General features: G+C 41.8%; 1 protein-coding gene across 2 annotated transcripts in view; it reads left to right on the top strand.

Annotated features, from left to right (window-relative positions):
* Positions 1-23,300, top strand: part of abcc4 (ATP-binding cassette, sub-family C (CFTR/MRP), member 4) — a 169,751-nt gene extending 146,451 nt beyond the window's left edge. For both annotated transcript variants that reach the window (XM_055636820.1, XM_055636819.1), the window contains 3 exons: positions 477-582; positions 14,838-14,972; positions 22,290-23,300. In XM_055636820.1, the coding sequence (XP_055492795.1) occupies positions 477-582; positions 14,838-14,972; positions 22,290-22,397 (349 nt within the window). In that variant the 3' untranslated portion in view covers positions 22,398-23,300. The remainder of the gene's footprint in view (positions 1-476; positions 583-14,837; positions 14,973-22,289) is intronic.
* The last annotated feature ends 3,139 nt before the right edge of the window (positions 23,301-26,439 follow it).

Below are 26,439 nucleotides of genomic sequence, written 5' to 3'. Positions count from 1 at the left end.
GCCGCTCCTTTGGTGTGCCAGAGAAAACAATCCATTCTTTTCAACCTCTCGCTGTAGCTAATACCCACGAATCCAGGCATCATTCTGGTAAACCTCCTCTGCATCCTTGCCAAAGCCTCCACATCCTTCCCGTAATGGGGCAGTCTCACACTAGGAAACCAACAGAAATATGAATAGACGATAGAACTTCACAAAAGATATGAATCCACCAGGAAAATGGTGGCTTGTGAGATCTACACGTGAAATACATTTTTACATGATTTAGGCTCAAATCCATAAATTTCTTCTGTGTTTTTATGTTTCTACTATGATTCCACGAGGCATGGGTACTGGGTTGCAGATTGCTATGAAATGTTTCTGGGGTGCAGAATGCCTTGAAAAGATTCTATGACAGTGACGCTAAGAAGTCTAGTACATGATTGGCATTCGGATACTTTCGTTTGATCGAAAAACCTTTTTTTTTTCCTTTTTTGAAGAACGGATCAGCTAATTCAACAGACAATTCGCGAGAAATTTGAACAGTGCACAGTACTGACAATTGCACATCGACTTAACACCATAATCGACAGTGACAGAATTTTGGTAAGCACAAGCTCTTTTGAAGCACCTGTTATGTTTAAGTCTATGTCTTGTGAGGAAAAGCGAAATTGCCAGGTCACACATTTAGATCTAAATGAAATGAAATTGATTATACCTGTACTTGGCGTTTACTATTTTCATGTGTTCAGTTCCATGCACCATATTACAAGAAGGATGTTGGTAAATTTGAAAGGATACAGAGAAGATTTACAAGGATGTTGCCGGGACTCGAGGGTCTGAGCAACAAGGAGATGTTGAGCAAGCCGGGACTCTATTCCTTGGAGCGTAAGAGGATGAGGGGTGATCTTATAGAGGTTTATAAAATCTTGAGAGAAATAGATTGGGTCAAGACACAGTGTCTTGTCCAGAGTAGGGGAATGGAGAACCAGAGGACATACTGTAGGTTTAAGGTGAAGGGGAAAAGATTTAATAGGAATCTGAGGGGTAACCTTTCCACACAAAGAATGGTGTGTGTATGGAAAGAGCTGCCAGAGGAGGTTGTTGAGGCAGGAACTATTGCAACATTTAAGAAACAGTTAGGTACATGGATAGGACAGATTTGAAGGGATATCCAACTTCTACCGTGGGGCCGGCATGGACTTACCATCACCCCTGGAGGGGAGCTTCGACCGCCGGCTCTGCAGTCTACGGTGCTTCTGGCTGCGGCGGGGACTTTAAATCTTGACCGCCGGCCTGCGGCCTACAACAATCTAAAGCCGCGGTCTCCGGTGAGGAAGAGCCGATCCTGGACTGACTCTGGACTCTGGCCCTGTCCACGGGGGGGAAATGGAGGAGGACTGGCCAAATTTTTGTGCCTTCCACCACAGTGATGAATGCTGTGGTGGATGTTTGTGTTACATTTTGTGTGCTTTATTATTGTATCGCTGCTGACAACCCAATCCTTGCCGGGTCACTGCACATGCGGTCGACCGGTAGGTGCAGAGAGTAGCTTTGAATGTTTGGCTCTTCGTTGATTGTGTCTCTTTTCTTTTAAAAAGCTACTGTAATGCGCCCTTTTAAATTGCCCCTCGGGGATGAATAAAGTGCTTGATTGATTGGATATGGGCCAAATGCAGGCAGTTGGGACTAATGTAGAAGGGACAAGTTGATCAGTGGGCAAGTTGGGCCGAAGGGCCTATTTCCACACTCTGTGATTCTATGTAATGAATATGGGACTTTGATCAGATGAGAAATAACGTTTAAGAAGGAACTGCAGATGCTGGAAAATCGAAGGTAGACAAAAATGCTGGACAAACTCAGCGGGTGAGGCAGCATCAATGAAGTGAAGGAAATAGGCAACGTTTCGGGTCGAGACCCTTCTTCAGTGATGTGAGGGTGGGGGGGCGGGAAGAGGGGGGAGGTAAAGCGACAAGTGTAGCATTTCCTGCGGTTGCAATGGAAAGTGCCTGGAGAGGGGTTGGGTTCGGGTGGGAAGTGACGAATTGGCCTTGGAGTTACGGAGGGAGCGGTCTCTGCGGAAAGCAGACAGGAAAAGATGGGAAGATGTGGCATATGGTGGGATCACGTTGGAGGTGGCAAAAATGTCAGAGGAGATGAGGCTCTCACCAGGGTCTCTTCTAGACCCCGTGACTCTACTCTCACTCCCCATCCCCCCCACTCATAACAAGGGCAGAGTCTCCCTTGTCCTTACCTACCACCCTACCAGCCGTCACATACAACAAATAATCCTCCAACATTTTTGCCGCCTCCAACGTGATCCCACCGCTTGCCACTTGTCGCTTTACCTCCCCTCTTGCTCCATTCAAGGACCTAAGTAATGAACATTGACTTCTCTAATTTCAGGTAGTTCCTGCATTCTCCTCCCCTTCTCAGCTCTCCCTCAGCCCACTGGCTCCACCTCTTCCTTTCTTCTTCCCGCCCCCCACCCTCACATCAGTCTGACCCAAAGCGTTGCCTATTTCCTTCGCTCCATAGATGCTGCCTCACCCGCTGAGTTTCTCCAGCATTTTTGTCTACCTGAGAAATAATGTTGTTGCTTCACCTAGGATGTGCATTGACATTGCCAGGACAGCATATTTATCCCCCATTTGAAAGCTGGTAGAAGGAAATGTCAGGTCGTCTGGAAAGTTTTACGTGTTTACTCATGCCGCTTAGTGTTTTGAGATATCTACCTTTAATTAATCAGAATATGAACCCTCATTTATTTTCATGGTTAAATCTGTTTAAAAATTAGTTTGTTTGATGATACTTGGGCTTTTTAATCTCATGGTTTTACATTGTCTTTATCTTTGAAATTTAATTATGGGGAAGCACAGGGGAATCAAACTAAAAGGAGGAAGTTTATGCAATTAGCTACTTTTCATGCCACTTTGATTCAATGTTTTTAAATATGCAGTCTTATGAATAATGGATTTTAGAGATATTGAATGAAAGCTGAGTGTTGAATGTAAGTACAACAGAGCACTTAAAGTTTATTTTGCACTTCTGCTCAGTTGCCTGGGCAATGCTATTTCTGTTCTTCCTGCAAACTATCTCAATAGCAGCATTATTATACTGCAGCTGCCATAAAATGAATTTACACACGCTGAATTGCCAGAGGGTTTTTTTTTAAGTGAGTGGAGAATGAAAGTGACGATGGCAAGTATACTAACATATTGTGGCTGTAAACGGGATGCAAATAATTTATGAATAAATAGCACATCATGGATTTGTGGAGTCATAAAGGTATACAGCATGGAAACAAGTCATTTGGGCAACTCATTCATGCCAACCAAGTTGTCTACCTGAGCTTATTCCATTTGCTTGTACTTGTCCCAAATCCCTCTAAACTTTGTACCCGTCGAAATGACTTTTAAATGTTATAATTTTACCCACTAACGGTACTCCCTCTGGCAGCCTGTTTCATATACCCATCACCTTCTGTGTGTGCCCCCAGGTCTCCTTTAAATATATCCCCTCTCATCTTAAACCTATTCCCACCAGTTTTATTTCACTTCCCTGGAAAACAAAATTGTGGTCATCCACCTTATGATTTTATAAACCTATCAGATCACTCCTCAGCCTCCTTCTCTCCAAGGAAAACAATTCCGACCTATCCCGTCTTTTCTTATAACACCATAAGACATAGGAGCAAAATTAAGCCATTCAGTCAATTGAGTCTACTCTGCTATTCAATCATGGCTGATATATTTTTCCCTCTAAACACCATTCTACTGCCTTCTGTCCGTAACCTTTGATGTCCATTGTAATAAGGAAGCTATCAATTTCCATTTTTCATTTACCCAATGTTTTGACCCCTACTGCCATCTGTGGCAATGAATTCCACAGATTCACCACACCCTGGCTAAATAATTTCCTCCTCATCTTCATTCTAAAGGTACACTCTTTTATTCTGAGGCTGTGCAGGACTCTCCCATTACTGGACCCACCCGACCAGTCCAGACAACATTGTTATGAATCGTAAGATCATAAGTGATAGGAGCAGAATTAGGCCATTCGACCCATCAAATCTACTACGCCATTCAATCAAGACTGATTTATCTCTCCCTCCGAACCCCATTCTCATGCCTTCTCCCCATAACCTCTGACACTTGTACTAATCAAGAATCTATCTATCTCTGCCTTAAGTATATCCACCGACTTGACCTCCAAAGCCTTCAATGAGGGTCATAGAACTATTCACGATGGAAACTGACCCTTCGGCCCATTGTGTCCATGTCAACACAGATGGTATTCTAGGTTTTCCTATTTGGCTCATATCCTTCTAAACCATAAGCAAAAAAACAATGTTCTTCCCATCAACCATCAGGCACTTGAAGCACACTGCACAATGCTAACCAAAACTCGAACTGAACCAAACTACGACATACTTTATATAAGCCTGCACTATTGTGGTATGGTTACCAAATATAACTGATAATTTATTGTATTGTGGAGACACTAGAAACAGCAGATGTTGGAATCTTGACCAAAATGAAATACAGGAGGAACGCAGCAGGTCAGGCGGCTTAGTTGGTGGTAAATTGATAGACAACATTTCTGGTCATGACCTTTTTCAGACTGATGGAGCAGGAGAGAGCAAACTGGAAAAGAGAGATAAGGGAGGGGCAAAACCAGACGGGTGATAGGTAGATACAGTACAAGTGAGGGAGAGGGTGATGATTGATGGATTACTGGAGAATGTGACAAAGATGAAATGGAGATAAAACAGTGTCTGATAAGGAGAGGAGTAAAATGTAAAGGGATATGAGTGGAAGGGGATGGGGGACATGGTAAAAGCGGGTTAAAGTGCGGCACAGACGTTCATGACCTCGGTAGCTGTTTGCTAGAGTTTGCCCGTGTGACAACGGTGGCTTCCTCCAGTTGCTCAGATGTGTAGGTTAATTGGTCTCTGTAAATTGTCCCTAGTGTGCAGGATGAAAAAGTGGGATGACATAGAACTAGTTTGAACAGATGGTCGGAGTGGACCATCATGGATGATCGATGGTTGGGGTGGACTCGGTGGGCCGAGGGGCCTGTTTCCCTGCTTTGTCTCTAAAACTGCAACTAAACTAAACCTAAGATGGAAATGGTGAACTTGGAGCGGAGGGGACTGGCTGTGAGATGAGCGGAAGAAGGAGGGGAAAGAACCAGGGTGTCAGGGCTGGTGGGAGAAACATGTGCTCATTGGGGATCAGGGTGGGGGGTGGGGGGTTCATGGTGGGGTTTTATTGATATTGTATTCATTAGGAGTACTTAGTAATTCCTTCATTGTCACATGTACCAGATACAGTGATATGCATTACTTTACATATAATCTAGTAAAATCATGCTATACCTAAGCACGAACATACATAAGTAAAAGAGTGCAATGATTGCAGTATAAAAAATAGTAGATTTCTTCTGACGTATTGCACTATGCGTTGCTATGTTTCTGGCACTTGGTGTGGAAGGAGTTAGCCTGGACTGGCAATGCTGTCAGTATATTGTGCTGCTGTAGGCTGTGCCCGATCTACATGTTTGTCTGCCTTCTGTAGGGGCCAGAAGCATTGTTTGATCTCTGCGATCCCCTGGCTGCTGCAGGGCCTCCATTGGCCTACTCCACCAACATCTCAACCTATCACCACCACAACTCACCTTCTTCTCACCTCCCATAGCCACCATTCTGATTCAGTGTGCTGTGGTGCTTTCATAACTGACAACTTTTTGAGTGCTTCCAAGGGCGCTGAACACGCAGCCCGTTCACAGAAAAAATCTTCCCCTCAGTCTGCCACTGCCGAAATCTTGAATACCTCTTGTATTTAGTCGCTTCAATGAGAGGTCAAATAAGAGAATGATGAAGAAAATATCCAAATTAATCCTGGGACAGTATGGGAATGGGAAGGAGTAAAATGGATATCAACCAGGAACTCCATAAGACCTTGGTGGATTGCACATAAGTATTCAGCAAAATGGTTCCACTGGTATAAATGAGGGCGCATTGAGAGCCCTGACTGGAACAGAGGAGGTTGGAAGAGATGCATGTGAGCCTTTGTCTAACCTGGAAGAGCCGTTGGGGTCCCTGGATGGAAATGGAGAGGCAGTCTATGAACTTGTGTTACATCTTCCTGGATTGCATGGGAAAGTGCCCAGCGAGAGGGCAGATTGGGTGAGAAGGGATGAACAGAACAAGGTGTTGTGGAGAGAGTGGTCTCCACTGAAAGGTGAAAGAGACTATGATGTGGGTTCACATTTAACCTGGCATAAAAATCGGAAGTCTGAATCAGGATCCTAAGAGTTAGAATGAAGGGCATCCTGTTAGAGTGAAAGACAGGGCAGGTGAGCGTAAGGAAGCTTGGATAACAAGGGAAATTGGGGCTTTGATCAAGAGTAAGAAGAAGGCATGGGGCAGGTATAAGCAGCTAGAATCAAGTGTATCCCTGGATGGGGTTTCGGGAACTGAGGAGCAAGCCAAAACTGAAATCAGATGGGCAAAAAGGGAACAGGCGATGGCTCTGACTGATAACATTAAGGATTATCCCAAAAGATTTGGTAAGTACATAGTACGAGGATATTGCCAGGACATGAAGGCCTGTACTATGGGGAGAGGTAGAGCAAGTTAAGACTCTATTCCTTGGAGTGCAGGAGGATGAGGGGTGGTCTCATGGAGGTGTATCAAGTCATGGGCGGAAAGATCAGGTTGACGCACAGGGTCTCTTGCCCAGAGTAGGGGAATAGAGAAATAGAGGGCATGGGTTTAAGGTGAGGGGAAAAAAAATTAATAAGAATCTGAGGAGTAACTTTTTCGCACAAAGGGTGGTGGGTGTAAGGAACAAGCTGCCAGAGGAGGTAGTTGAGGCAGGTACTATCGCAAAGTTTAAGAAACATCTAGACAGGTACATGGGTAGGACAGGTTTAGAGGGATATGGGTCAATTGCAGGTAGGTGGGACTGGTGTAGATGTGATATGTTGGCCAATGTGGGCAAGTTGGACCGAAGGGACTGTTTCCACGCTGTAAGACTCTATGACTATGAGATAAAGGGGAAAAGAGTAACCAGAGAAAGAATGGGACTCTTCAGGAATCGAAGTAGTCAACCCTATGGGAACCACAGGAGATGGATAATGCCCTCAATTAGTATTTTCCCTCTGTTTTTACTGTAGAGAAAGACATGAGGACCGAGGAACTTGGGCAGTCAATAAAAGTGTTTTGAGAATAGGCAGAATTACAGTCGAAGAGGTGCTGAATGGCCTGACTTGTATGAAAGTAGACAAATGTCTCAGGCCAGATCAGATATATCTGAGCACACTGACGGAAGCTGCAGAGGAAATTGCAGGTACCCTGGCTGAAATTTATGAGTTGTCATTAAATATGGGTGAGGTGCCGGAAGACTGGAGGGTTGCAGGAAAAACCCTGGGAATAACAGGTCAGTGAGCCGAACATCTGTGGCCAGAAAGTTACTAGACAGTATTCTGAGGGATAAGATGTATGTACTTTTAGATGGACAAGGGCTGATTAGGAATAGTCATTACGATTTTGTACGTGGAAGGTCATATCTCTCAAATCTGATTTAATTTTTTTAAGATATCGAAAAAGGTTGATGAGGGTGGAGCTGTAGGCGTATATATGGATTTCAGCAAGGCAATCGGCAAGGTTCCATATGGAAGGCTGCTCTGGAAGGTTAGGTCGCATGGGTTCCAAGGAGAGATAGCTGAATGGAAGGAAGCCAAGAGAGAAGGTGGGAGATTGTTTTTTGGACTGGAAGCCTGTGAGTAATGGTGTGCCTCAGGGTTTGGTGCTGGATCCATTGCTGTTTGTCATCTATATCAATGATGAGAATTTACAAGGCATGATTCGCAAGTTTTCTGATGACACTAACGTGGGTGGTATTGTAGTGAAGTGTAGAAGATTGTCAAAAATTGCAGCAGGATTTTGATTGGTTGGGCTGAGGAATGGTTGATGAAATTTAGTACAGACAAATGTGAGGTGTTGCAATAGACAATAGATGCAGGAACAGGCCATTCAGCTCTTCAAGCCAGCACCGCCTATAATGTAATCATGCCTGATCATCACCAATCAGTACCCCGTTCCTGCCTTCCCATATCCCCTGACCGCTATTTTTAAGAGCCCTATCTAGCTCTCTCTTGAAAGCATCCAGAGAACCTGCCTCCACTGCCCTCTGAGGCAGAGAATTCCACAGAATCACAACTCTCTGTGAGAAAAAATGTTTCCTCGTCTCTGTTCTAAATGGCTTACTCCTTATTCTTAAACTGTGGCCCCTGGTTCTGGACTCCCACAACATCGGGAACATGTTTCCTGCCTCTAGCATGTCCAAACCCTTAACAATCTTGTATGTTTCAGCATATGACAGTCCCACCATCCCGGGAATTAACCTTGCAAACCTACGCTGCACTCCCTTAATAGCAAGAATGTCCTTCCTCAAATTAGGGGACCAAAACTGCACCCAATACTCCAGGTGTGGTCTCACTAGGGCTCTGTACAACTCTGTAATGACTATTCCTAATCAGCCCTTGTCCATCTAACTCTGTACAACAGAGAGTTCGATAGGAGGTATTGCATTTTGGGAAGTCTAGCAAGGACAGGACCTACACAATGAATGGTACAGGTGCATAGTTCCTTGAAAGTGGTGCCACAGGTAGATAGGGTGGTCAACGCTGGAAAGAGTGCAGATAAGATTTACGAGGTGTTGCCAGGACTCGTGGGCCTGAGTTATAGGGAATGTTGAGCAGGCTAGCACTTTATTCCTTGGAGTGCAGAAGGATGAGGGATGATCTTATAGTGGTGTATAGGATCATGAGAGGAATAGATGTACCAGAGTAGGGGAATCGAGAACTAGAGAACATAGGTTTAAGGTGAGAGGGTAAGGAACCTGAGAGGCAACTTTTTTACACAAAGGTTGGTAGGTATATGGAATGAGCTGCCTGAGAGGTAGTTGAAGCAGGTACTATCACAATGTTCAAGAAATATTTACACAGGTAATTTGATAGGATAGGATTAGAGGTATATGGGCCAAACACAGGCAGGTGGGACGAGTAGATGGGACATGTTGGTCGGCATGGGCAAGTTGGCCGGAAGGGCCTTTTTCCACACAGTATAACTCTATGAATCTCTATGACTCTAATCTTATTGTCTCAGTGGACGAACCCTGCACAATGTCTTCATTGAGTGCTGCCTGATTAGTATTATAAGTCCTCCATTTCCTATGCCTCCATCTCGATTCTGTCTGAAACATCGAAACCCGGAAACATTGAGCTGCCAGCCGTGCCCCTCTTGCAACAACATTTCCACAATGGACACAACATCATACTCTCAAGCATCAATCCAGGTTTCAAGCTCATCTGCCTTCTCCACAATTCTCCTTGCATTGAAATAAACACACTAATACCCATCAGCGTCAACACATTCCTTTACCGCCCCCTGCCTATCCTTCAATTGAGACTTACTAAACCTAACTACCTTCCCATCACTCCTTCCAATTTCTGACCTACTACTCTGATTCCTAGAGAAATAATTACAAATCCACGGTGGCTAATTGTTGAAAACGTACAGAGTATAACCCTTGTGGCTAAAGGGATCGGGGTATGGAGAGAAGGCAGGAATGGGGTACTGATTGTGGATGATCAGCCATGATTACATTGAATGGCGGTGCAGGCTCGAAGGGCCAAATGGCCTACTCCTGCACCTATTTTCTATGTTTCTATACAATAATTATTATAAAGTTTTAGAAAATACGGTTTAAAAAAAAGGAGATGGCTATTTAAAAATAAATAGCGGATGGAAGATACTACTGGAGTCTCTGTTTGAGTCTATACTAAGCAAGGACACAGAAATATGTTTGGCAAAATTGTGAAATCATCAACTCATTAGATTGTATTGCCATGTTCTCATTCGGGCTAAATACGAACTATCTTTATATCCTTCCCCCAAGGGTCCAGATTGTAGAGACCCAGGTGTAAATCAGACAGACTTAGTCCTTTATGACTGAATTGAAAAAAGAAAATAAACAAATAGTAAATAAATGAAAGATCAATCAAATAGGAATGTCTCAATAGACAATATGTGCAGGAGCAGGCCATTTGGCCCTTCGAGCCAGCACCGCCATTCAATGTGATCATGGCTGATCATCCACAATCAGTACCCTCCTGCCTTCTCCCCATATCCCCTGACTCCACTATTTTTAAGAGCCCTTTCTAGCTCTCTCTTGAAAGCATCCAGAGAACATGCCTCCACCGCCCTCTGAGGTAGAGAATTACACAGACTCACCACTCTCTGTGTGAAAAAGTGTTTCCTCGTCTCCGTTCTATATCCCTCTTTCTATATAGTCTCTTTCTATATCCTTCTTCCTGTAGGGTGGCCCAATGTTGCAGCAGTTAGTGCTGCTGTCACACAGCTCCAAGACTCAGGGTTGATTACATTCTTGGCAAGTTCTCTCCAACCTAATCGGTTTTGCCTCAGTGTTGCGGTTTCCTTTCGCATCCCATACAGGTTACAGGGATATATATGGTGGAATGGAACAAAAGACAATGCTATGAGATTTAACATAAACTCATTAGCCTAAGAGGCCATCTATTTATAAGAAAAAATGTTTTTCATTTGTCTTACAGGCTGGCCTTGCAAGGAATTGCCATCTGGCCTAGCAAGCAGAAAGGTCTCTCTCCCAAGCTCAAGCTTGACAAGGCTGTGTCTTCCTCCTGATGGGCATTGGGGCAATCCAGCCCCATATAGAAGGCACAGAGGGGGAAGACTAGAATCTTCCTGGTATGCAAGTCCCTTTCAGCCCCTCATCCCCCTTCTTGAAGTGACTGTCTAAATGTATTTGCACGTGTGCAGACCATTTTTACGTCAATATGCACATTTGGGCCAGCTGCCATCCACACACCCAGACTATAGCAGTTCATAGATAAGTCATCAGCTTCCATAAAGGTAAATCCATCTTTGCCCAATTACCAGAATGCAAGTCTTCCAGCAGTCTGAGGCAGCCACAGATGAAATATCGTGTCACAGACATCGACCAATCTGATCAAGCTAGAAGGGTAGCACAAAGAGATGTTTCTGGCTATATGAGAGTAATTAATATCTCATTTGATGCATTATATAATAATAATAATAATAATAATGCATTTTATTTGCTGGCGCCTTTCTGGACACCCAAGGACACCTTACAGGACATAACATCACAATACATTTATCAATATTAAAATCAAGTTGATTAAAAACAAAAAACAAAAAAATACACAAAACATTTTAAGTCATTAAAATCAGGGTGAACATGGTGGAAGTTATGTCGGGTATGCTAATCTAAACATATATTTTTATGTACAAATTAGATTCTTCATGTTCAAACTGATAAGTGTTAAGAATCTAATGGTCATCACTGGTTGAGTTGATGGAGCAGTGTATTGCGATATGAACTTTAATTGTTTTATCAATTGTTTAAGATCAGTGAAAGCATGGGGAGCGGAGCACAGGGATGTCAGTGAGGACTGAATAGAGGCGGGAATGGGGATCAGTGCAGGATGGAGAGGAGGGGTCCCAGGATAAGGGGGGTGGGAGGTGGAGGGGGGGAGAGGAGGGTGAGGTGGAGAGAGGAGGGGGAGGGGGGGGGGGGGGGGGGGGGAGAGGGGGGGGGGGGGGGGGGGAGGGGGGGGGGGGGGGGGGGGGAGAGGGGGGGGGGGGGGGGGGGGGGGGGGGGGGGGGGGGGGAGGGGGGGGGGGGGGGGGGGGGGGGGGGGGGGGGGGGGGGGGGGGGGGGGGGGGGGGGGGGGGGGGGGGGGGGAGGGGGGGGGGGGGGTGGGAGAGAGGGGGGGAGGGGGAGGGGAGAGAGGGGGAGAAGCTAAAAAACATTTTAGAACCAAAAAAGACACATTCTGCAAGCATTGTAGAACCAAAAGAGACACTTTTTGCAAACATTTTAGAACCAATAATCACTTTTTGCAAACATTTTAGAACCTATAGACACATTCTGCAAGCGTTTTAGAACCACTAAGGACACTTACATTTGAGTAGACATGTGTTCAGTGTTATTCACAGCTCAGAGAAACGTGACCCTCTGCCTTCCTCCAGCTTGCAGACACTGATTGAGGCACACCACTTCCTGGTTTTATAGTCCCTCACCCCTGCCGCCAGCAGGGGCAGCAGAGAGAATGGGGAATTTTGTAAAATCATTAATATCTCTGTCATTTTTCATTGACGGGAAAAATCCTCAGCACACATACGGCGGAGGGGGGCTCTGAGCAAGGTGGCCAAAAATGACGGTCGTAGGTGGCGGCGTTCTCTCGGAAATCGCAAAACCGGTCAAGAACAGACTTTTAGTAATATAGATCTCTGGAAATAATCGACCAAATCGATAGACGATTGGATTTTTGAAATCATAAGGAAATTTTCTACCAGGAGATGTAAAAAAATCATTGTTATTGTAACGTCAGCAGCTGGGCAGCGGTCAGATTTAAAATAAAGGTCAGATTGGTCAACAATTTTAATTAAAAAGTCAGGATAATAATATACCAACGGTACAGAGGAGTGGATTTCTAAACTCGCAAGGAAAATCTCTACTGAAATATGTAAAAATGTTCCAGTTTCGGCGTCTGGATTTCGAGGAGATACGTTTCACATGCAAATTCATACACACACACACACCACACACACACACACACACACACACACACACACACACACACACACACACACACACACACACACACACACACACACACACACACACACACACACACACACACACAGAGTTTTAAAAGTATACTAGAATTAAAAGTATACCAAGTGCAGATGTTCCTGCAACGCGCGGTTGCAAGGGGGGGGCAGCCTGACATCATCGTGCAACGCCACGCGCTAGGCGTACGCCGCCGAGACACTACGTACGCCCTCAATGCGCCTGCGGGCCGACAGACGACGCGGGGGATTTTCGGACAGTGCAAGCCCACGGGCCTTTTCCCTATTTGCTATGATGTATAAGGAGGCCATTTTGGCCCATCAAATCTATGTCAGTTGACAGAGTAATCTCATTCACTCACTAATTTTCCCTTTAATACTGAAGGTCAGGATCAAACCTGTTGCACGGAAGCTGCAAAACAGCACCACTGCCAACTGTACTCCTATTCAATATTACAATGAAGGCATAGAAGGATACGGTCTTAATGCAGGCTAATGGGATTAGTGTAAAAGGAAAAACCTTTGGCCTGGATGTGGTGGCTGAAGGGCTTGTTCTTGTGCTGTATTATTCTATCAATATATGAGGTAGATGCAAACTATAGGTTTTATTTGTAGGATCGCAATATCTTGTTGAGATACATGTTTGTGTACAGAACTGTGCAAATGGATATACTGATGAAGTTCAATGGTTCGTGACTTAATGCCGAAGGGAGAGCCTGCCTTCTATACTGTATCCCATGATCCTCATCCACTGGCACCTCCTCATTTCCATCTCTTAACTTATTTTTACTGAAGATCTTCGGGCAATGTGTTGGCTCTCCTGTCGAATGCAGTAAACAATAACAAACCATGAAACTCTCTGGTAATTAAGAGCATAGAACTGTACAGCATAGGAATAGACACTTTGGCCCACGATGCCTGTACCGAACATGCTGCCAGGATAAACTGATCTCATCTGCCTGCACATGATCCATAATCCTCCATTCTCTGCATATCCATGGCTTTTTGACAAGCCTCTAAAATTCCACTATCGTATCTGCCTCCATCACCACCCTAGCAGCATGTTGCAGGCACCCATCGCCCTGTGTAAACGTCTTGTTTTGCACATTTGCTTTGAACTTTGCTCCTGTCACTCTGAAGCTAATCTTTAACATTTCCAATCTGGGGAAAACGGTTCTGAGTGTCAACCTATTTAGTCCTCTCATAAATGTATATATTTCTATCAGATCTTCCCTCAACCTCTGATGGCTTGAACAAACCCGCAGAATAGTGCTGTTGTCAGAAACCCATTTTGAGGAGGCTATTGTTATTCTCCACTTAGCTCCTCGGGTTGAATGGTTTTCAGGATAACAGTAGCTGGAGTTGCTGCAGTACAGACAAAATTCATAAGCCAATCAAGGATGCAATGGTTCTTATTGCCCAAGATTCAGCCGTCCTTTTCATGGTCAACCATGACTTGTAAGTTGATGATTGATATAACTCTTGTGATACCCAAAATAAATTATGTGCAGTACCTGTACTCACAAATTGTATCTCCTTGAAGCCTGCAATGCTGGCAAACCAATGTGTCAACTGCTGCAGCATGGGCAAGGTCATCTGCTCCTGATTATCACCTACTATCCATCCTCAGTTGAAGCATCATGATGAACGATGGTTGGAAGAATCAAGGGCATGGGGTTTTTATGCTTGTCACCAAGAATGGCATGGTATCACCACTGTAGACAGGCTGTTCTGAAGGCCATAACTACTAGACTGAGACTTCAAGTAATGAGTGAACCAACACAGGAGATAAACCTAGACACAAGGTACAGTCCCGACCCGAAACGTCACCTATCCATGTCCTCCAGAGATGCTGCCTGACCCGCTGAGTTACTCTGCACTTTGTGTCATTTCTGTAAACCAGCATTTGGAGTTCCTTGTTATGTAACATCATTCTCAATAGTTTACCTGTGACATATGCATTTATTCGCAGCAGCATGGATAGAAATGACCACTGAACAATATTTGTGGCAACAAAGTCTCATTTCAATGCTGAGGACATCTTTCATCATATTGTATATTATGAACTATCATCTGAATTTCATATCCATAAAGAAACTGAGGATTTTTTGGTTGACAATGCAACCTGAGTTTTCTACTTTAAATGTTGTCCACAGGTGCTGGATAAAGGAAGAGTTGCAGAGTATGAGGAACCGTATATTCTCCTTGAGAACAAAGATGGTTTCTTCTATAAAATGGTACAACACATGGGCAAGACTGAAGCAATTGCTCTGACTAAGATAGCCAAAGAGGTATGTCTGTATAACAGTTTACATTTCCTGTATAAATGTGTTACATATAAAGATTAGCTGTAGCTCTTTTCACACTTGTTTTGAAATCAATAATCCAATCAATAGTTTAACACAACTCATTTCAAAGTAGCATGACATTCGCTAGATTTAAATTGTTCGTTCAACCCTATTTTTCTTTTTTGACAGTTTATTTGATCCACCCGTTAAAAGACACAGCTCTGCATTTGCAATAAGTCGTGGAAAGATAAAAAATACATATTTTTGTTTAAAAACAACACTGACAGATAACATGAAGGGGGATGTTTGTATAGAATGGCCCTTAATACTCAACCTTGCCCTTAAGACCTGTCCTCTTCCATTACAATTGCATTTGAAATGGATTAATTTTTTGTCTGAAGTCCAGAGGGTATTATCTGGTGCAGCATACTGAAATCATTGTGTGATGTGCACTATTGATTAAATGTCACCAAAAGTATCAACTGGTGGTTAATGCACAAAGCATGTATTCAACTTTTCTAAAGTTCATGATATGAGTCATGCAATTGATTTTTTTTAAACTTTCAAAATGTTTTAACATTAATGAGCAAACTCTGCGCGTTTGTTAGTATAATGCACTTTGTAGAATCGTACGTTTAGAGCTTGTAAAATGTACACTTGAGGTTTGCAATGTTCTAAAATTTTCAATAATGTAAGAAATGTGTGCTGTGATTTTTCAATTTCTAGCGAAATAGGCCTTCCTTATCAGAGTAAATAAAATGGGTGGGTTAACTGTAGCTGTAGCTGCAACTCGTCTCTGGGTCAATCAACCACATTAGTAATTAGGTAAAACATAAACGGTACGGGTCTAACTAGAAAACTTGCTCCAGAAATTGTTTCATATTAGTTTTACATTGCGAGTTTTTGCAGACATCAACAGTTACAATCTTTGCAGCTAACTTAAAGTGACATACCATAATATAAGCAATATTCTTCCATATTCAGGGTTTTGACTAAATTAATGCAAAAGTGCAGACAAATAAATGGCCATTCTGCTTTTTCTGTACTAATAGTCTGACAGAAGGGTAGGTGAAGTCCTCTCTACTTGAGCATTGAATTTGTGTGACCTCCCCATTGCAGCTGTGTGCAGCAAACGGCAAGATGTGGCAGAGATCACTGTTTGCAGTCTGGAATTGGTCTAGGGCGAGAAAGTTGAAAATCAAAACCAAATTGGCCTTTGCAGATAAAACATTGTAGGCGCATATAAGGTTATATTTGAGGTTACAGGAAGTCACACTGCAGACAAGGAATGCAATTTGAATACTGGTCTTTTAAATTGTGTGATTTCAGGAGATATGGTATTAGTAAAACCTATTTTCTACAAGTAAATATGTTTCTCAATCAGTGAACCTCTCACAAGACACATTGTGCACTTTGCTCTACTGTGGGTTTCATTTGGGGAAGTTTTGGGGAAGGGGTTAGGGCTAAGCAAACCACTATCAAAAGGTCCAGAGGTGAATTTTCCAACAGGTCCAAAGATACCCAGAAATGTATATAAAATTGCATTATTCTAAGTTAAGCCGCTTTTGAACTGCATGTCATTGATCTTTTTTATTTATGAGGTGGGGAGTGGGATGACTGGTTAATGGAATTTCTAAGCCCTCCTGTTTAAAGTTTATCCACTGTTCCACTGCAGTATTGGCCAACAATATTTTGAATAAGCCTTTTGGGACCAGCAACCACTGCTCTACTAGGTTTAAGATAATTATGGATAGGGCACAGCGGGCCCACGAGTTTAAATGCTAAATTGGGGCAAGGCCAACTTTGAAGGTGTGAGGCAGGAGTTCGCTCAAGTTGATTGGAGCAGGTTGTTTGCAGGAAAAGGAAGTCAGGAAAGTGGGATGCTTTTAAAATGTGCTGACAAGAGTTCAGGACATGCACATCTCTGTTCGAGTGAAGGCAAGGCAGGCAAACATAAGGAAGCATGGATGACGAGGGAAATTGAGTGTTTGATCAGGAGTAAGAAGGCATGGGACGGGTTTAGGCAGCTCGGATCAGGTGCATCCATGGAGGAGTTTCGGGAGCAAGGAGCAAACTAAAAAAGGAAATCATAAGGGCAAAAGGGAAACAGGAGGTAGCTCTGGCAGATAACATTAAGGACAATCCTAAAAGATTTTGTGTACGTAAAGGGAAAAAGGGTAACCAGAGAGTGTGTCCCCTCAGAAATCAAAACGTCAACTCCACATGGAGCCACAGGAGATGAGCAAGGTCCTCAATGAGTGCTTCTCTGTTTTTAGGGGAAGTCACAAAAAAAAGTGTTTTCCAAACAGTTGGTATTACAGTCAAAGAGGTGCTGAAAGTCCTGATGCATTTGAAGGTAGACAAATCTCTCTGGTCTGATCAGATATATCCGAGGACATTGTGGGAGACCAGAGAGGAAATTGCAGGAGCCCTGGCTGAAATTTATTAGTCATCATTAAATAAAGACGAGATACTGGAAGACTGTAGCATGGCAAATGTGCCTCTATTCAAGAAGAGCTGCAGGGAAAAGGCTGGGAACCACAGGCCAGTGAGCTTAACATCTGTGCTTGGAAAGATACTTCAGTAGTTCATCTGCCTTACCTGTCAGGCATCTAACATTGAAATAAATGCAACATCCATTGTTTTGTACTCGCTCTCTGTCCTGCATCTGCTTATCCTATCCACTGAACTTGGTGTCAATGACTTCAGTACCAACTTCCATCCTCCCACCTGCCTCACGACTGCATTGAATCCCATCTTGTTGGAACCCTCCTGAATAGCACTGACCTGACTGCTGCTGATGCTCCCCTCCGAATGGTCATCCCACCCTAACCGTATTCACAAGGGTAATCTTGTTTCTGATGGGAATGGTCACATGGGATTCCTTCACTCTCTGCCTACTCCCTTTCAAAGTGGTCATCCATCTACTTCCTGCCTGTACTTGAGATGTGACCATCTCACTATAACTTCTATCTACGAATCTCATTCGTCGAGATGATGCTGAGGCTGTCCAGCCGCAGCTTCAGTTCACTGACACAGTGAGTCAGGAGCTGCAGCTGGACACGCTTCCCACAGATGGGGCGGCTCAGTGCCACAGCGGTAAAGTTGCTGCTTCCAGCACCAGAGACCCGGGTTCTACCCTGACTACAGCTGCTGTCTGTATGGAGTTTGTATGTTCTCCGTGTGTACAATGGAGTTTGTACATTCTCTGGGTGCTTCGGTTTCCTCCCACACTCCAAATACGTGCAGGTTTGTAGGTTAATTGCCTTTCTTTAAACTAGTAAATTGTCCCTGGTGTACAGGATGATCGCTGGTCGGCACGGACTTGGAGGGCCAAAGGTGCTGTTTCCACACTGTATCTCTAAAGTCTAAAGGTGTAGTCCTTAATGACACTAAGCTTCCTTGACTTCCCATTTCCTGCAGGAGGAGCATAACCTGGTCAAACTGCTGCGCTAAGACCAGGGAAACGTTACACTGCAAATAAAGACTTTAACGCTGTAATCCTTTGCTCAGCCTCCTGGCCAAAGCCTCGTGAACCAAAGCCTCAGCACTTACCCTCAACAAAGCACTTGCAACTCAACATACAGCCTCCCCCAACACAGCCACTGCCAATAGGCCATAGGTTGTGTCTGTCTTCCTTTTATACACCGCTTGGAGCTGTCACTCCCCGATGATCATGGCTTCTTTGTAAAACTCCTGCACTGCTTCTCTCAGCTGCTCACTAACATGTGAAACTGAAGATGGTGAACTGATGAATATTGCTCTGCTGAATAGCTCAAAATAGTTCACAACATTCTGATAGACAGGAAGCTAGAAAAGGATGGTGTTTGCAAATTCTGCCTGATTACCTGGGGTATTCCTTAGAAAAACAAAATAATTTCATGAGTAAATATCGCTGTAGAATAGCAAACCTATTGAGAAGTTCTAGAATTACATTTTTTTAAATATCTGCTGTTCAATATATTTCAGGCTATATTAAAGGTGGCTGGTACGGACAGAGGACAGAGCAACAGATTAATTCTAGGATTTGTTATTTTTTTAGCAAACTGACTTAACTTTAAAGATCAAGAAGAAAAATATTTTTATATTTGTTGTAAATACATCTATTGTTAATGTATTCTTTTTGTTGAATACATTTCAGATAGAGCTGAAGGAGCCTTGGCATGAATTCATTTGTGTTATGTTTACTTGTCAAAGAACAGAGATGCCAAGGAAGTGTGAAAAATAGCTAGAATATGACCATTAAAGAACAGGAAGAGCTGATAACATTTCATTGGCTTTTTATTCAGGCTTTGAGTTTATCAGAAGACCTACATCTGCCTCAGCACAAGTAGAATTTGATAGACTGTAACAATAGAAAGGCTCAGCATATGACTACCTTATTACTTCAGTATCACTTTTTTACATTTTCAGAATGTTGCTTGGTTTAGTCATTGTCAGACTGCTTTTTTCCATTGTCGTAGTTCCCTTCATCACTCTGATTTACCAACTCAAAAAATTGCTTCACGCAACAAATTCAATGCAGAGATTTAATACAAATAATACTGAAGTATCTACACTTGTCAGTCATGCTTCTGACAATGTACTGGCTCTAATCTGATATTACTGTCCAAACCTATTTTGTTCATTTCATGTTAGAAAATGAGAAAACCTTGTGCAGGAACTAGATTTACTTGCCTTTTGTTACCCCGTTTTTCATTTATCTTTCAATTTTAACAGCAAAAATGATTTTATTTATCATAGCAATACTTTCTTCGTACTATTTGATATTGATAAAATATTAAAATGTATCAGCATGTATGATAATAATTATTACAGTTTCTTTGCAATGAAAAATGTTAGGACATATGCTTTAAATTCTCCAGTGCATTACTTTTCTAAATAGTTGTATAAACAATGAGAGCTATGCATCTCAGGGATATGATGAAAAATAAAAGCTTGTTATGTTCTATGGTAAATGCAGATAGGTTCCTTGAGAAAATAATTTGCCAGATGTACTTAAGATGTTTTAGACATTTTTGCATAAAGGCTTGGGAAGAGGAGATACTTGAAGTCTTGTGTCCAATGCTTTCATACAAACTGAAAAGAAAGGAAGCTTGCTAGAAATTTATCCCTGGTCAAATCAATGAAATGAGCTTCAAATGAAGAACAGAATGTGCTGATGTGACCATGTAATATGTTTTAGTGCCACTAGTCACAGATGGATTTCTTGACAGCTAACCTCCTTGATGTTTTATTTTCTATAAAATAAATAACAAGGAATTATTTGCTTGTTTCAATGATTGATACATATATAATCCGCATCATATATATAAGTGCAATGCAGGAAGTCTAGCAGGCCTTTCCTTTTTACATAGTGAGTGGTTAAGTAAAAGTTTTTAACCATATTGTAAGGAAGCCATGGTGTAAAATGTTATACAGGTGAAGTATGGGTGTAAGCAGATAAAATTGTTTAGTTTTAATTAAATAAAGCATTTGTGCAGAGAAGCATGGTTTTGCCTATTCTTGAGTAAGGACCATTTAATTCAGGTCACAAGAACAGGATCTAATATTGTTCCCTGATTTAAATTGCCACTCGTGTAGATGTAGATACTGTCAGTCAATTCCAAGAACTGCACCATTAAATCTAATTAACCTGTTAAAAAAAAAACTTTAATCCAGTTACTGCAGCAACTGAAGGCCCCTACACAGAAAATGGTACATTCTTTGAAATAAGTATTAAGATGAAACCAACACATTTTGAACTTTAATATAAATAATTAAAACATTTAAATGAACCTTTTGTAATTATTTTAATCCAACTTCTATTGCAATAGCTTGTGGATGTGTTCAGTTGATTGTGTTTTGTTTTCCTTTGAATGCTTATACATGTGCAATATTTTGTTCCAATTGAGAAACCTGTAGAAATAGCTTTATTAATATTATTTTTACATTGCTTCAGTGTTTTGTGTTCCATTTATTACTATAAAATGTAGGAAGCAGAATGAATTAACTGGTGTATTTTTCCCAACAGTGAAATTGGATTTGAAGGCAATGTGGGTCAAGCAATTGGCACTATATTGTTGAATGTCTATCTATTATACTCTCACATATCACTTTCTAGTGGGAGCTCAAGATATGTAAATGTACCTTTTAGTGTTGATTAATTTTACCATAAATATAAAGTTTGAGATTTGAGGTAAAGTGAAAATCTGGATGTACAGGCCTCTGTGGCTAATTATCTTCTCCACAACCTCTTACATAGCATATATCTTACAGTATTGCAGTCATTGTGATAGTTTTGTGATTGTGAATTCAACTTTAAATCCATGGAGTGATCTTCGTAATTCCTAGACAATCGACTGTGAAGTTGATGTTTAACATTTTGTGGGTGGGTTGCAGGAACATTTCTTTAATGAAATAAAAGATGAAGAATCTGTTTATACAGCAACTATCCTGGCTAATTACCTTGTGATTAAAATCACCAACACAAGTTGCACATTTAGGTCATGGTTAGCCAAATTTTTTTTCTTGTTCAAATAACATGCGAATATTCCATTCATAAATGATGAAAAAATGATTCCACTAAGATAATTATTTTTACAGATATATTACCTTCCCCTGATGTATGCTTTTAAGAAACAGTTTAAAACTCATTTAATGCAGAGTTATGAGGATTGGCAGATGTTGAGATGAGCACAGCCCATTTACACTTCAAGTTTAGATCAAAGTTGGTTCCAACTGATCAAAAATCACACATCTCCCTCTTAAATTACTGCAGTCAGTGAATAAAAATCGCCTATGTTGTGAAGGTACATCCACGTTGCTCTTGGTTAGGCAGTTATAAGATGTGGAAAAAACATTAATAATGAATGTTTCCCAGCACCTGCCATCTTTCTTACTAAGTGGCAGAGGTTATGAGCTGAAGAGATGTTGTAAAAGAAGCCTTGAAGAATTCTTGCAATAGATTTTGTCATAATATATGTAGCAAAGTGCAGCTGCGATGGAGCACTGAATATAATTCCAATCTAGTGGTGCTTTCCTTTACCTTGGGATAAAGTTCAACACCTTGAGCACAATTAAGGTATAATTGTTTTGACCTTAAAGTCCTTGTTCCTGATGGAATGAAAATACAAGGAAATTATCTTACTTTTCTTGTTCAGATTGAGTTTATAAAAATTGTTTTAAGTAGTGGATTTTGCTCAATTCTTCTATATATATCAAAACAATAGGAATATAACCATTTCAAGTTTGTATTACAGTTTCACCAATAGGATTATGAGAAATTTATGGAATATGTCAGAAATACATTTAGAAATTTATTTCTCTTTCTTTTGATAGGAACACTTGAAAAGGAAGTCTTTAGAAGAAGCACCAACTGACCAAACAGAAGCCAATGGTTCAGCAGTTTTAAGCCCCAGTAACATTGTCTTTGAGACTTCACTCTGAGCAGAGGAAAAGGAAATTGGAGCACCTTTTTTTAACAATAAAGAAAAATGCTACTGGAAAGGATTGTTTGAACTAAATAAACATGAGCTACAAATCAGCAAATATTTGCACCAAAATAATTTTAATTTAATTTTTTTATTCCTGAGCCTGTTTTTATTATAGTTTGCAGCATTTAGCTGTATAACATTTGAAATTGAGATTATACAAAAAATGTATTTATGCTGTCATCTAAAATCAATATGCCCTTCAAAAAGATAACGTCAGATACAATAATTACAGGAAAAAAAATTAAAAGTTTGGGGAAGAAGACAAATTTCATCGTTAACATGGCTGCTTCTTTGTGATGGACTGAGTAATCTATGTCAAGTTTGAATAGAATGAAACTACCCTCACTTTGCTTCTGACACGCTCCTCCAATTGTTTTTGATGATATGAAAAGATCAAACAGTGAACTTGTAACCCACTCATTGTTTCTTACCTGGTCCATTCAGAGTTCTTGCAGACTCTGGATATTTCATTGTTTCTTTAACCTTTTGTCTGCTCTAGTTCTGAGGTTCCGTCATGAAATTTGAAAATATGAGTAAAGTTTGTATTTTGCTCATTAATTACAGTTTTTCATAATCGATACAACCAATAAACCAGCTTTGTTTATTTGCCACATAACTGATTCACAGGTCTACAATTAAAGGTTTGATTTTATTTAGTTGAATATCAGAAAATTCAGTAGTTGAAAGGAAACTTTATACCATATCAGTTTTGAAAATGTCAATATAAACTGAATTTACAATTCTGAATACTACTCTTGTATATAATACAGTTGATTTGTTTAATCTTCAGCAGCAATGGCTTACTACATTTTGAAATACTCGATGCCTTAATAGTTATAATAAAAGTTACCAAAGTTGTACAAACAGTCTTTATCTTTGAATAACTACATTATTACATTTTATTGTTCCTTAATAAAATAGAATTATGAGGTGTTTTATATGAAAAGGATGAGACAAATCAAAACCTGCAAAAAAGAACCTTTAATTTTTCAAAACCAGAGTTTGTTTTAAAATTGCTTAAATTGATGATGAATTGGACTTATTAGAGTGCCTCTGTGATGGATTCTTAGAGCAGCTTGTACTGGAGCCTACCAGGGAGAAGGCAATTCTGGGTTTAGTGTTGTGCAATGAACCAGATTTGATAAGGGAGCTCGAGGTAAAAGAGCCATTAGGAGGTAGTGAACATAATATGATAAGTTTTAATCAACAATTTGAGACGGGTAAATCGGAGGTCTCGGTATTAAAGTTGAGCAAAGGAGACTGTGGAGCCATGAGGGAGGAGTTGGCTAAAGTTGACTGGAAAGATACCCTAGCAGGGATGACAGTGGAACATCAATGGCAGGTATTTCTGGGAATAATGCAGAAGGTGCAGGATCAGTTCATTCCAAAGAGGAAGAAAGATTCCAAGGGAAATAAGGGGCGACCGTGGCTGACAAGGGACGTCAGGGAGAGTGTAAAAATAAAAGAGAAGAAATATAACATAGCAAGATGAGTGGGAAGCCAGAAGATTGGGTAACTTTTAAAGGGCAACAGAAGATAACTAAAAAGGCAAAACAGGAAGAAAAGATGAGGTACGAAGGTAAGCTATCCAAGAATATAAAGGAGGATAGTATAAGCTTCTTTTGGTATGTGAAGATGAAAAAAACTAGTTGAGGCCAAAGTTGGACCCTTGAATTCTGAAAAGGGTGAATTTATTATGGGGAACAAGGAAATGGCAGATGAGTTGAATAGGTACTTTGTGTTCTCTTTAGTGAAGACGGATCCAATCTCCCTGATGTAGTAGTTGCCAGAAGATCTAGGGTGGCGGAGGAACTGAAGGAGATCACATTAGGCAGGAAATGGTGTTGGGTAGATTGATGGGACTGAATGCTGATAAATCCCTAGGGCCAGATGGTCTGCATCCCAGGGTACTTAAGGAAGTGGCTTTAGAAATTGTGAATGCATTGGTGATCATTTTCCAATGTTCTATAGACTCAGGATCAGTTCCTGTGAATTGGAGGGTAGCTAATGTTATCCCACTTAGAAGGGCGGCAGAGTGAAAACGGAATTATAGACCAGTTAGCCTGACATCGGTGGTGGGAGGATGCTGGAGTCAATAATAAAAGATGCAATAGCAGCACATTTGGATAGTAGTAGCAGGATCGGTCCGAGTCAGCATGGATTTATGAAGGGGAAATCATGCTTGACTAATCTTCTGGAATTTTTTGAGGATGTAACCAAGATAATGGACAAGAGAGAGCCAGTGGATGCAGTGTACCTGGACTTTCAGTAAGCATTTGATAAGGTCCCACATAGGAGATTAGTCAACAAAATTAGAGCACATGGTATTGCAGGTAGAGTGCTGACATGGATAGAAAGTTGGTTGGCAGACAGAAAATAAAGGATGGGAATTAACAGGTCCCTTTCAGAATGGCAGGCAGTGACTAGTGGAGTGCCGCAAGGCTCAATGCTGGGACCGCAGCAATTTACAATATACATCAATGATTTGGATGAAGGAAGTCAAAGTAACATTAGCAAATTTGCAGATGACACAAAGCTGGGTGGCAGTGTGAACTGTGAGAAGATTGGTATGAGGATGCAGGGTGACTTGGACAGGTTGGGTGAGTGGGCAGATGCATGGCAGATGTAGTTTAATGTGGATAAATGTGAGATTATCCACTTTAGTGGCAAAAACAGATTATCTAAAAACAGAAGGCAGATTATTATCTAAATGGTGTCAAGTTGGGAAAGGGGAAGTACAACGGGATCTGGGGTTCCTTGTTCATCAGTCACTGAAGGTAAGCATGCAGGTTAAGCAGGTAGTGAAGAAAGCGAATGGCATCTTGGCCTTCATAACACGAGGAGTTGAGTACAGGAGCAAAGAGGTCCTCCTGCAGTTGTACAGGGCCCTAGTGAGACCACATCTAGAGTTTTGTTTGTAGTTTTGGTCTCCAAACTTGAGGAAGGACATTCTTGGTATTGAGGGAGTGCAGCGTAGGTTCACGAGGTTAATTCCCGGGATGGCAGGACTGTCATATGCTGATAGATTGGAGTAGCTGGGTTTGTATACTCTGGAATTTAGAAGGATGAGAGGTGATCTTATTGAAACATACAAGATTATTGAGGGTATAAGAACGCTAGAGGTAGGAAACATGTTCCCAATGTCGGGGGAGTCCAGAACCAGGGGCCATAGTTTAAGAATAAGTGGTAAGCCATTTAGAACAGAGATGAGGAAAAACCTTTTCACACAGAGAGTGGTGAGTCTGGAATTCTCTGCCTCAGAGGGCGGTGGAGGCTGGTTCTCTGAATGCTTTCAAGAGAGAGTTAGATAGAGCTCTTAGGGATAGCGGAATTAAAGGATATGGAGAGAAGGCAGGAACGTGGTACTGATCGTGGATGATCAGCCATGATCACATTGAATGGAGGTGCTGGCTCGAAGAGCCGAACGGCCTACTGCACCTATTGTTTATTGTCTATTTTATGCAAACTTCAATTGTTCAGTGGTAGTAGACATCCAAAGATGAATTTAGTAAAATTTTAGACTTGTTCAAAACAGTAACTTTGTGTGGGTTGGTATTGATGGCGTACAGGTGCAGAATGAAAATAACCATGGAGTATACATATGTACATTGTTGTTGTTCGTCCTTCGTAGTCGAAGAAGACCGTGACTTCAGTGTTTTTGTTTGTTGGGTCCGGAGGTGACTGGTGAGACCGATCCGACCCCAGAAGGCTCGCCGCATATGGGATACAGTTGGGTGGGTGCTGCAGTAGAAGTTGAAATGGCTCGAGCCTTGCGCGCGGCGCGTTTCCTCTAAGCTTCTGCGGTGCGCTTCTTCTGTGGCCTTGCTTCGCCTAGTTGGGCGGTACGTCCTGAAGTCAAGAATTGCGCTTGACTTGGATTAAAGTGTTGGAGAGTTGCACACATTGTCAGCCTCATTTCCTCATTCAGGCCTATCTGGATCCAATGGCAAGACATAGTCAAGACGGCTGGCGATAGGTCAGGATGCAGTCGATGG

Source organism: Leucoraja erinacea, chromosome 6 (genome assembly GCF_028641065.1).
Source record: "Leucoraja erinacea ecotype New England chromosome 6, Leri_hhj_1, whole genome shotgun sequence".
In the NCBI taxonomy this organism is placed as follows: domain Eukaryota; kingdom Metazoa; phylum Chordata; class Chondrichthyes; order Rajiformes; family Rajidae; genus Leucoraja; species Leucoraja erinaceus.
This window is presented reverse-complemented; position numbering and strand designations above follow the sequence as displayed.